The sequence below is a fragment of the Pteropus vampyrus genome, unplaced genomic scaffold (assembly GCF_000151845.1).
Source record: "Pteropus vampyrus isolate Shadow unplaced genomic scaffold, Pvam_2.0 Scaffold72, whole genome shotgun sequence".
NCBI classification, from domain to species: domain Eukaryota; kingdom Metazoa; phylum Chordata; class Mammalia; order Chiroptera; family Pteropodidae; genus Pteropus; species Pteropus vampyrus.
In genome coordinates this window covers 3420116-3432021 of record NW_011888853.1, presented here as the reverse complement: position 1 = coordinate 3432021, position 11906 = coordinate 3420116, and the positions used below count along the sequence as shown (strand labels likewise).

The 11906-nt window shown below is 63.0% G+C and overlaps 1 protein-coding gene across 5 annotated transcripts in view; it reads right to left on the bottom strand.

The window, feature by feature from the left end:
• The window catches only part of SEPT9 (septin 9), a 142721-nt gene that overhangs the window by 5757 nt on the left and 125058 nt on the right, over window positions 1-11906 (bottom strand). For all 5 annotated transcript variants that reach the window (XM_023531737.1, XM_023531736.1, XM_011362080.2 and 2 more), the window contains 5 exons: window positions 4548-4739; window positions 2191-2322; window positions 1717-1798; window positions 1322-1459; window positions 923-1040 (listed from right to left, as the gene is read on the bottom strand). In XM_023531737.1, the coding sequence (XP_023387505.1) occupies window positions 923-1040; window positions 1322-1459; window positions 1717-1798; window positions 2191-2322; window positions 4548-4739 (662 nt within the window). The remainder of the gene's footprint in view (window positions 1-922; window positions 1041-1321; window positions 1460-1716; window positions 1799-2190; window positions 2323-4547; window positions 4740-11906) is intronic.

Sequence of the window (11906 nt, the reverse complement as noted above, 5' to 3'; positions counted from 1 at the left end):
TGCCGTTGGACAGCAGGTCCGCGGTGATCTGCAGATGGGGTGGGGCATGTGGGTGCCGTCCACGCGGCAAGCTGCACCGGCCCCTGGCATCTCCTCTCACCGTGACCTCCACACCATCAGCAGCCCAAGGCTCGGGGTCAAGGGGGGCCCCAGGGGGCTGGTGACCTCAATACTCTCTCGTTATTGTGCCTCCCAAGCAGAGAGGTAGCTGCAGACCTGCCTGCCACGAGACTAACCGCTGCCTGAGGGACTCGGGTCACTGTCCCGGGCCTCTTCCCGCCTTTCCTCTCAGCTCATCGCACCCCCGAGAAAGTATACTTGGGGTTGCCGAGCCCTCCCCTCCTGAGCTCCACCGGAAACCGCCTGCCCGTGGCCCCCGAACGCCTGCACACGTGCACCTGCTGATAACTGCCACCACCCTTCTGCGGCGACGGCTGCTCCACACTGATGTCCAGTCCAGTCAGTAACGTGCCCCTGCCCTGAGCACGGACCCCCGCCCCGGGCAGCATCGGGGGCTCTCTGCTTCCTTCTCCCTCCACAGACACACCCACTGCAAGGGGACCGACCCCCCGAAACATGCTGGGAACACCCCTGGCACTTGGGCCTGGGGCAGAGACCCGAGCGGGGAGGGGGAGTCTTGGGGACGAGAGGGCACAGCCCCCCAACCTCGGGGGCAGCACCTCGGGTTTTCGAGTTCCCAAGGGGTCCCTGACACGTACCCCTCCTGCTGTCACCCCTCTCCCCAGCACGGCGGCGGTGGGGCCGCAGCAGAGAAGCAGAGCCACCTGTCACCTCGGCAGGCTCGCCCCTTTCCCACTCTCTCCTCTGTCTAATGAAACCCTGGCACGTCATGCCGGCCGGCCCCTCGCTGGCCTCGCTCCGGCTGAGAAGGGGGCCGGGGTCCGGGGGGAGTGGGCCCTACCCGCTGTTTGAAGTGGACCCGCTCCTCCAGGGTCAGCGTGTCGGCCTTGGCGATGACCGGAACGATGTTGACCACTTTGCTTAGGCGCTTCATGAACTCGATGTCCAGGGGCCTGAGGCTGGGATGGGACGACGTGGATGAGAGCGGACCCGGGGGCACAGGGACAGGGATGAGGGAGGGTCACCCGCCTCTGACCCGGACGGAGCCCAGGGAGGGCCCACAGAGCAGGACACCGGGCCCTGAGCGTCCCAGCTGGCCCGGACCGCAGGCTGAAGCGGGGGGACGGCGTGCGGTGTAGACAGACGGCAGGGCGAGATGGGGCGTGCGGTGTAGACAGACGGCAGGGCGAGACGGGGCGCGTGCAGGGCTCCCCCACCCCGCCCCCACGCGAGGACGTACGAGTGGCCGGTGGCCGGGATGAAGTACAGGCAGCAGTGCACACGTGTGTCGGGGATGCGCTTCTTCCGGTTGATGTTGACCTCCTCCTGCAGGTACTTCTCGTACTGGTCGTTGATGAACTTCATGATGGGCTGCCAGCTGCGCGGAGAGGCTGGTGAGCCCGCCAGCGGAACGCCCCCGGCACCCCCCACCGGCACCCTCCGAAGGCCACTGCTCCCGGGGCACGTGCGGGGCGTGTGACTGTCTCAGCGGGGACCACAGCCTTGTCTTAGACCTTTGACCTCAGGGCAAGGGCAAGATTCCCGGGGTTGCTCGGCTTCGGTCCAGAGTCGGGGTGCCCTGGCACCCCGTTAGTGCTCTCCCCCGACGCCCGCCAGGCCCCGCGAGCCGCTCACCAGTTCTCGTTGTTGATGTGGTCCCCGAAGCCGGGTGTGTCGATGACCGTCAGCTTCATCCGAACACCCTTCTCTTCAATGTCTGCACAGATCACAGCGCCCACGACATTCAGGGAGGCCCAGGACCCCGACACCCGGAATGCGCCGGGCCCCGCCGGGTACCAGGAGCGCTCAGGCTGCCTGGCCCACTCTGCCCCAACGAGGCCACTGGAGGCAGCACAGGGCGACCAGCAGCGACAGCCCAGGTACCAGGGAGGAGAGGGCCCCCGGCAGCGGCAGTGCAGAGGGGCTGGTGCCGCTTCTCGTGGGGTCCCTGCCCGTGATTCCTCATGGGAAACTCTTGTCGCCAGGGGCACTGTCTGACCGGGGCCGTGGGGGTCATGGAGAGCACCCCAACCCAGAGTTACCGTGCCCAGCGGTGCCGCCACAAGTGCCCAACGCAGGTCCCTGACCGGCCTCCCCACTGGCTCTCACCGTGCGTGATGGACTTGATGTCGATGGTCTTGGGGATACGCTCTTCCGAGGGGGGCTGCTGCACGGACTTCCGGCTGATTTTGGATTTGAAGAGGGTGTTGATCAAGGTGGACTTTCCCAAGCCGCTCTGCCCTGGGGAGGGAATGGGCCGTCTGCAGGGTCGGCGGAGCTCCAGGCCAGGGGCAGGGGGCATCTCACGGGCCCTGAGACTCAGCGATACCTGGGCATCGCCCCCACCCAGCACCCCTCAGTGGGGGGCGCTCCGTGGGGGAGGCTCCCACAGCACGTCACAGCAGAGCAGGACCTGGACCCCTAGCCTTCCAACCACAGGGGTTGTCAAACCATCCCCTCAGTGGGCCGAGGGCCCCCGAGGAGCCAAGACAAGGAGTGGGGGGCAGGAAGAGCCCCGCACAGCCCCACTCAGCTGCCGGGCGTGCCAGGATCCAGCAGAGGCTCCAAGGAGAAGCTCTGCAGCCCCCACAGAGGGAGGCCTTCGACCCCGCCACGGCCAGACCACCCACGCTGCAGGGTTCTGGCCCGCAGACCCGGCCAGGGACAGGGCTCCCAGCCTTCGGGGGCCACTTAGATTGAAATGCTGGCACATTCAGCGTCCACGGCCTGCTGCAGCTCAGTGACTGCTGGGCTCGGCGAAAGGTCACTGGCAGGTGTCCACATCCGCAGACCCTGCAGCTGACAGACGGGCCGACCAGCCAGGGAACACCCAGGGCCATGGTCCCTCGTGGCTCCCGGGCACCCTCTGAGCCTCAAGCACTACCGGCCCCGCTGTGTGCCCAGACCTCACCTTACCGCAAGTTCCCTACTACTGCAGGAGGGGAGAGGGCAGCGGGGTGCAGCGGGGGAGGGGACCCGGACCCAGCTGTGACCAGAAGGTCCCTCCTGCTCTGAACGGTCCTGGATCTGGCTCTGCCTTGCAGCTGCCAACCCGCAGCTCACACTGTACTCCCTGCGTGGCAATTCACCCTCACGACCTGGCGCCCTCGTCACCCCCTTGCCAGATGGGGAAACTGAGGCACCAAGCCCACGATGGGGATTAGGCCCCAGCCATGACCTTCCTTGTCGGGTTAACACTAGGAATGGCCACAGACACCTGCAAGGTGCCTACTGTGTGCCAGGCGCACCTCAGCACTGCACACAGCGCTCGCGCGGGTGCGGACTCCGCACACCTGGCTTGCCCGCCCCTGCCCTGAGCACCATGCTAACCAGCACGTCTCCAGACATCAAGTTCGACTGATTTCCCAACCTCGACAACCTTTCACGGAAAAGCGTGGGCTCCCGGGAGGCGGGAGCCTGTGTCCAGGATCCCCGGCCCTCCCGCTCCATCCGCACTCTGCCCGCCCGTGTCCTGGCCAGGCTCAGGCCAGGCGCTACGTCAAATGTTCCAGCCACAACCCCTGAGCTCTGGGAGATGCCGCCAGGATGTTTTAAAGTTCACTCGTCACCACGATTATCTTTATCGCCAGCCCTGCCACCACTGCAACTCCTCGGGCACCCAGGACCCCGTCAGGGCCGAATACGTCGCCCCGTCTGCCCTACGAGCCCTCGCGATGCGGACTGTCCCATTTTATGGACAGGGAAACCGAGGCTGAAAGAAGCCCCGGAGAAGTCGGCACGAGCATCGTGCAGCTTAGAGAAGGCAAAGCTGGGGTTCCGCCCTGGGCCTGTGGACCCCCCCACAGGTGCCCATCCACCCCACCCGAATCTCCGCGGTAGGGACACTGCTGCGGGAGGCGGGGGAGAGGGACAGGGCGCCCGTTCTCTGCCCTGCGAGCCGTGACCTTGGCATACCCTCTCTGGGCTCTGCTTCACCTGTAAAGCGGGCGGCCCCGTCACAGGGTTACCGTGGGGACCGAATGGGACCTGAGGGCTTCCGGGACAAGAGGCGGCTGCCCCTGCCCGGCCCCAGCCCCGTCTAAGAGGGCTGGTCGGCGACCTCCCCTGGTGACCATCCCACTCTCCCGGGCCACCAGGAAGCCCCCAGCCAGACCTGCTGGGGGTGGGGGTTGGCCCTGTGTAGGACCAGAAGGCCAAGGCCAAGGCCAGAGATGGGGACGCTTTGACAGGAGCTAAGAGCGGAAGGCGGAGGCCACTGGTCAGAGCCACGGTTTACCGGACACCTGCCTCGGTGCTGCCCCTCCTCGGCTGTCGGGGGCTCCGCAGGAAGGGGCAGAGCTGGCCAGAGCTGGGACCCTCCGGGCAGGACCTGGTGCACATGCAGTACGACCCACGACCATCCTGTTGCCCCCACTCCACAGACGAGAAGACCGAGCCCAGGGCCCGAGCGTCTGGTCCTCAGCCCCGCCATGCCCGCCGGCCCCGGCGTGGGCAGTGGGACTCACCGACCACCATGATGTTGAACTCGAAGCCCTGCTTCATGGCCTTCCTGCGCATCTGCTCCAGGATGGAGTCGATCCCCACATAGCCGAAGTCCGCAGGGGCCTTCTCGGTCCGCGGCCCGGGCGCCTGCTTGAGCCCGGCGTCTCTGGGGGTGTCGGCCATGTCGCCCACGCAGCCGGGAGCGGCCTCGGTGGCTGAGGAGGGAAGGACAGGGGCATCACACGGAGGCCGCACACGGGCATCACAGGCAGCCGCACGCGGGCATCGCAGGCAGCCGCACGCGGGCATCGCAGGCAGCCGCACACGGGCATCGCAGGCAGCCGCACGCTCAGGCGGCTCCGACCATCGTCCCCATCTCTCAGACAAGGACACGAGCCTGGCTGCCCAGGAGACCCCTGAAGAACGCCCGAGCTGAAGCCCCTTGCCACGGTGCTGTAGAAAAGGGACTGACTGTCCAGCAGTCGTCGGCTCAGCCCGCGAAGCCCCGCCCCAGGCTCTCAGACCTGTCTCCTTCTGAATGTCCCTCTCCACCAGCCTGCCCCCTCCGTGGGTCCAGGGCAGGGCTGATCCCTGAAGCCCCCTGTCCTCACCACCTGAGCTTCGCCCTGCCTGGGTATCCCCGGCCCTCTCCTTCACCTGCCTCAAGGACGTCCCGACACCTGCTGCAGCCCGAAGGCCTCGAGGACCCTCGGGGTCAAGTAGCCTGGGCCGGGACAAAGGAGGGACAGCCTCGTGAAGAAAAAGGGACGGCACCTGTCATGTACTGCCGCCCCTGGGTGAGGCGTCTTCAATCCTAGGTGCCCGGTGGGCTCTTTGGTGGCAGGCGAGCCTGGGTGCAGAGTCACGCTCCTCGTGGCCCTGTGGGCAGCTGCCTGGGGCACCGCCCTGCCCCCAACCCAGACTAGATCCAGGCACCCTGCCACTTCTGACTGCCCGGCACCCGCGTGCCCCATGCCCACAGGCCAGGACGAGATTCGGCTTTCAGGTCTGCGGATGGGCAGGCAGGTGGGGCCGAGCGTCTCAGAATAACTCGAGCTTCTGTGGTCTGCAAGTTGAAACCTTCCTCCTCTGTACAGCCTCCGCCCCGGCTGCCCTCAAGCTCACACGCCCGGGTCAGAGGCTGGCGGGGCGTGGGGGTACAGACATGCCCAGAAGGTGCCTACTGGGGACCTGAGGTGTCCCTGTCCACCCAGGCTGGTCAGGCTAAGCAGACAGTGTGGGTCCCCCCAGGGTCTGCGAGTGCACCCCCAGATACCACCCCTTTCCTTTGCCACCTTCCCAGCGGGTCTAGACTCCCTTGCCCCCTGCACCCCGAGAACTCTCAGGCCCATCCTACCTCCGAGAGGGATCACGGGTCTCCCCTGCTGCACCCTGAGCTCATGTGGTGACCACACAACAGGTCCCGACGCCTGCCCAGCCCAGAGAGGAGGAGCCGGCTGGTTCCCTGGGCATCAGCCCTGGCACCCCAGTGCCAGGTGGGCAAGCAGCTGCCCCAAACACCCTCCCAACCACACACTCTGCCCCTGCCCCAAGAAGCCCAGGACATGGGATGCCGGGCCAGATGGTCACTGCCTTTAAACTGTGCTTCTACTTCCTGGGGGAATAACCGGCCCCCCTCCCGCCCCGGCGGGGGTGGGGGGGAGCTGCGGCTCAGCAGCTGCCTGCTGCCCTATATCACATCCTGTTTCACTGGAGCATCCCGGCGAGCTCGGCTCGGGCGCCGGCACCCTTCCCCGCCTTGCCCAGGCCTGCATGGAGCTGGAGTGGGAGAGGGGACGGTGACTGCCTGACACACTCGAGAAATCGGGGTGTGGGCGGCTTATCCTCACGAGTCACTCACTCACTTCCGTTTCACAAGAATTCCTACTTCAGAGACTTGAGGGAACGAGAAAATACTATAATGCACATAAAAATGCCAGGGGTCCCACAGGTCCTTCCTAACAGCAGGCGGACACAGGAGGCCGAGGGCCACGCCGCCCAGCCCCCACCCCCGGCCAGGGGGAGGCAGGACCATGCTGGGGACCCAAGGGTTGAAGCCAGCCAGCTACCACTCCCGGCCTCCTCCTTCTTCAGAAATACTCTCCCTGGGCCCCCAGCATCTTTAAACAAACAAAGACGAGAGCTGCATCTGGGCCCACGTGTGGCTTTGGGGCTGCTTCCTGGAGACAGACACGGGGCCTTGTCTGATGGAGCAGCAGTTTAGCCCGGCCCCACGTGACTGAAAATTGCTTCCATCTGTGTGCGGGCCTGGGAGCCATTCTCTACCCCACCCCCACATCTCCCTCCACCCCTCGCCCCGCCCCGGCGTACCCAGGGAGGGACGCTGAAACCCCCTCGCTTCCCTGCACGGGCCCTGGGAGTAGCGGCTCCATCCAGCTGGCCCCCTCTGCAGCCATCGACATCCACTACAGCAAACATCCTGCCCACCAGGGCCCTGCTCCAGGAATAATAATAAAAACACGGCCAGCCCCGGCCTTTCCCCAGACTGAGGTGACGGCCGGGTCCTGCTCCCCTCCTTTGCAGGGAACGGGGTCCTCGTAGGCAACCTCTCCAATGGCCCGTGGCTGCAGGCAGAGACACAGAGCCCCTCCCTCCACCGGGCTAGGACAAGCTTCGGGGTCTGCCATCAGGACGCCCGCATGAGGAACGGGGGGCCCGGCACCCAGACACACTTCCTGTGAACCCTTCTTTCCACAGAAGCCACCAGCGCCTGGCCACGGCCACGCCGGGTGCTCCAGCTAGAAGGGACGGTAGAGGACATCCACTGTTCACCGTCCAGTACAGTAGCCACACGTGACTTTTAAAAACCGTGGTAAAATACACATCGCATGAAACCGACCGTTTTAACCATTTTGAGGCGTGCGGCCCGGTGGCACGAAGCCCGTGCACGTTGCTGTGCAGGTGTCACTACCACCCATCCCCGGAACTCCTTCGTCTTGCCCGCCCACGAATGCCGGGGGGCTCGCTTCCACGTTTTGGCTCGTGTGATAAACGCTGCATGGAGCTGGGTGAGCGAAAGCCTCCTGCGGGCCCCGCGTTCTTCTGGGTAGAGACCCAGAGGTGAAACTGCCGGGTCGCACGGCCTCAGCACTTTTTAACTTTGAGGACCGGCCCAGGGTTTTCTCGTGTGACTTCTGAGCAGTCAAGTGCAGCTGGTCCCACTGAGGAAATGAACTTTCTGTTTTATTTCATTTTAATTACATTTCAATTTAAATAGCTCCACGTGGCGACTGGAGACTGAACTGGACGGCAGAGTTCCCGGCTGACCTCCTCCTTTCACGAAGGGGGGACTCGAGGTCCCCAGAGCGATTTTCTTTTTTTTTTCTGAAATGCCATCAGAAACCGTCGTCGAATTCTGCCAACCCTGTAATGTCGCATTCACTTCTGTGACATTGGATTAATATCTGTGTCCCTTCCACAGGCTGTGAGCTCCACCGAGAAAAGCAATGACCTGTGTGGATCCCCCAAAGGACCTCCAGGGCCCCACAGGGCGGGGACACTCAATTAAGACTCGTGGGATGAATGGGGACCTGGGAGTGTCCCCTTGGGGGTGGCAGAGACGCGGCTGGACCACGGTCCCTCCACAACCCCGGCCACAGCTGCCTCCTCCCTGACCTGTGTCCAATCCGCCTGCCCCACTGACCCCGCCTGGGCTGCAGCCTCACTCTGTCCCATGGTGCTGTCACCTGATCTTTTGCTTCATACCCAAACTTCATCATATGCTATTAATAGAAAAAGGAAGTTCTTGACAGAAAAATAAGGTTTCACAGTTATGTCCATGATGGCTACACTGTGTTAACACACAGAGCAGTACACAGAGAGCCAGGAGAGGCCGTTTTTAAGTGGAAACCGATGCTCAGGAAAGGGACCTGGGGAGCGCCTGCCGGGCCCCTCCCTCCGCTGTGCCAGGATAGCTCTGGGGGCCGGGCCCCTGTGGCAGCCTCGCCCCTGCTCCCCAGGCTCCAAGACCTGAGGTGACATCACTGCCTGTCACCCCGCCACCCTCCTACATGGAAAGACAGCCCAGGTGACCACCCAGGCTGGGGTGACCTTACACACCAGCTTATGCCTTCTTTCCAAATTGTTCTCTTTATTATGATTATGTATGTACGTACGTATGTGTGTACACACACACACACACACACACACACACACACACACACACACACACGAGATAAAATTTTGACCTTCTTAACCACATTTAAGTGTCCGATTCGGTGTGACCACCGAACCCCAGGCTGTGGCACAAAGAAGCTACTCAAGAAATATCGAAAGCAGCCACCAGCAGATGAACGGATCCACAGAATGCAGTGTATCCGCATGATGGAATGGGACTTGGCCACCGAAGCAGTGATGTCCTGACACAGGGACAATATGGATGGACCTTGAAAACATCACGTGAGGTGGAAGAGGCCAAACGCGAAAGACCACACACTATGGCGACACCATTTCAACGAAATGTCCAGAAAAGGCAAAGGCATAAGACGCAAGGCAGGTCAGTGGCCGCCGGGGGCGGGCGAGGGGAAGTGGCTGCGTAATGCGTATGGGGCTTCCTTTGGGGGTGATGCTCGTGCAACACTGTGAATCGAGGGCGCTGAATTAACGGCATACCGTCTGAGTGAGTGAGTTGCAAGGGACGGAATTACGGCTCAATAAGCTGTTACAGTAACAAACGGAAGGAGACACAGCTGAAAACCACCCACCAATGCCCATCAGAGCCATGAGCACGAGGACGGCCGAGGCCCAGACGCCACCCTCAGGCCGGAGGCTCTTGTGCGATAACGCTGCCACACAGCGCCCCACGTAAGCAGCCCTGTCGTCTCCCAGCAAGGGTGGCTCTGGGGTGGCAGACCAGCCAGACAATATCTGTATTTTGAGCCCTGGCCATTATGGGGGCTGCCTGCCCCTCCTTCCCCACAGACGCCTGCTGGACCAGCCTTATACCAGGATTTAGGGTGGGGGTGCGGGGTGGGAGGGATCCCCAAGCAGCTAGGGAGAGGAAGGGGCAGAGTTCCACCCAAAGCCAGTCTTCTGAGTGCCTGTACAGCACTGTGATTCACAGCCCTGAGCCAGCACCATCTGAGGACGTTTGCACCAAGTGACAGATTCCCCTCCGCTCCTGGGCCTGCCAAGGATGACAGGATAGGAAAGCCCGCCGCGGCTCTCTGGGACCAGGGCGGCCATGGAGAGGGCTGGCACAGAGGCTGGCAAGGCCTGACTTGAAAACCCTCGTCCAGGCTCGCCCTCCTCTGCCCGCCCTATCTGTCGACATCCCAGACACATCCCTGGAAGTCCCAGCCTTGCAAACATCAGCCTCATCTGCCAAAGGCAGAGGTGGCTCTGTTGGGGCAATGGCCCCTGGGCCGCTGCCGGACTCTGCTCTAAGGTAGGGAGGGGCGGCCAGGTAACACTGTATCACAGCCAGGCCCATGCCCCCAGGACAAAACTCTTGGGGTGAAAACAATGCCATGCCCCCATCTCACCCCAATCCTCCCCCACGCCGAGCTCTTAAAGCCTGGGGACACCAATGTCACTGTCCGCTGTCCGCACAAGCCTTGCTCAATCACCACCCACAGTGGCCAAGCACAAAGCAAGGCCAACCTGCCCAAGGACGCTTGCAAGGCCACCTGACAGGCTCACACCGGGAGCCAGGCACCAAGCAGATCTAGGAGAATCCACTCGGTGGACAGATGGTGGGGCTCCAGAGCCCCCGATGACAGGTGCGCTCCTCCAGCCCTGTGGCCATCCCAGCAGCCTCTCTCCTGGAGAAGATGTGTCTCCGCCTGGCCTCGGCGAGGGCTTCCTCACTCAGGCGGCTCCAGCAGCCACATAGTCTGACCTCACGCGGGAATGCACAGAGGAGGGGGGCCCAGGCCGCCCCGCAGTCCATCATCTGGGACCACGGGGAGGGGTGCCCTGCAGGCTGCAGGGACATCTGCAGACCCCGCCAGCGTGTCTGAGCCATGGCCAGGACGTGGGGTCCCACAGACAGCTGACGCTCCCTGTCCCCTGCAAATGGGTTTCTTAAAGGTGGGCGGGTCCCTGACACAGGTAGTACTGGGGGACAGTGACCAGAGCTGCTCCTCTCCGTCCTCTCCTGCCTCCCCGGGTGTCTGTGCAGCCCAGCAGGCCCCGGCCTGCCCTCCTGCCCTCTGCTGAGCCTGCACCCCACCTCTGAGCCGTCTCTGCAAGGACAACTGCGGAGTGGTGTCTGCAGTTTCCTTTACCATGTGCCCCCCGCCCCGCCCCCGCCCAGCAGGCTTCCCGAAGCCACACACGTCCCCCATCACGCTCCCTCCTTACTGCCTGGTGTGAAGCTGTGCCCGGCACATGGCAAGTCCACGACCAAATGTTCGTTGAATGAATGCGCGACCACATGAACGGTGCCGACCTCGTGTTTACCGGGGGCTCGCCGTGTGCCAGGTGCGATTCCAAACGCCGCACACGCACCAACTCACCGAACGCCCCGGAACCCGAAGTCGGCTACTGCTACTCTCCCCGTTCCACAGATGGGGAGACCGAGGCCCACACTGCTTTGGTCACGGAGCTGGTGAGAGGCAGTCAGGCCTGGCCAGCTGGAAAGGGAGCTGCCTCGCAGGGGGCCCAGGCCTGTCAAGGGCCTTTAGCATTTTTAACTCCATAATCTCTGAGAAAAGGTGACTGAAGACCAAGCCCGGCGGCCAAGTGCTTCCATACCAGCTACCGGGCTCAGGGTGGGGTCCCAGATTCCAGGGGCTCCTCTCGGGGTTGCCCACAGTTCTCCAGGGACACTGGTGCTGAGCCCCAGCATACCAGCGGCCCAGCCAACCTACTGCCCCAGACAAAGCTCCGGGATGGGCCGCGGCAGGGCAGGCGTCAGCGTGCCCATCCTCACCCCGAAACCCCACCTCTGGGAGGCCGTCTGGTTGAGCTGACCAAATGCACAGGGCCCTCAAACGTGAGTCCCCACTTCTGGGCTGGGCAGAGGGAGGAGCTCTTATTAACCGACTCAGGAAATGCAGGTGAAGGAAAGAGACCGGGAAAGCACTGGGGCTGGAAACCAGACGCACACACGGCGGGGAACACAGCGTGGACACCAGGCAAGGAGAACCGCCCTGGAAAAGCCATTAGCAATGATGGCAGAAAAAGATCCCGGGGCCCCAGTGGACCAGGACCACAATATCGACTTATTCATTAACAAATATTTATTGAGCACATACTACATGGTAAAAAAGAGAGAGAAAGAGAGAGAGAGAGAGAGAGAGAAGACACGGCAGAGTTGAGATCAGTGGGGATGAGACCAGTGGTGCACATAGGCACGCGAAGTTCATTTATTCAAGTCCTTACCACCCAAAACTTCCAGAAAGTTCTCAGTAGTCCCT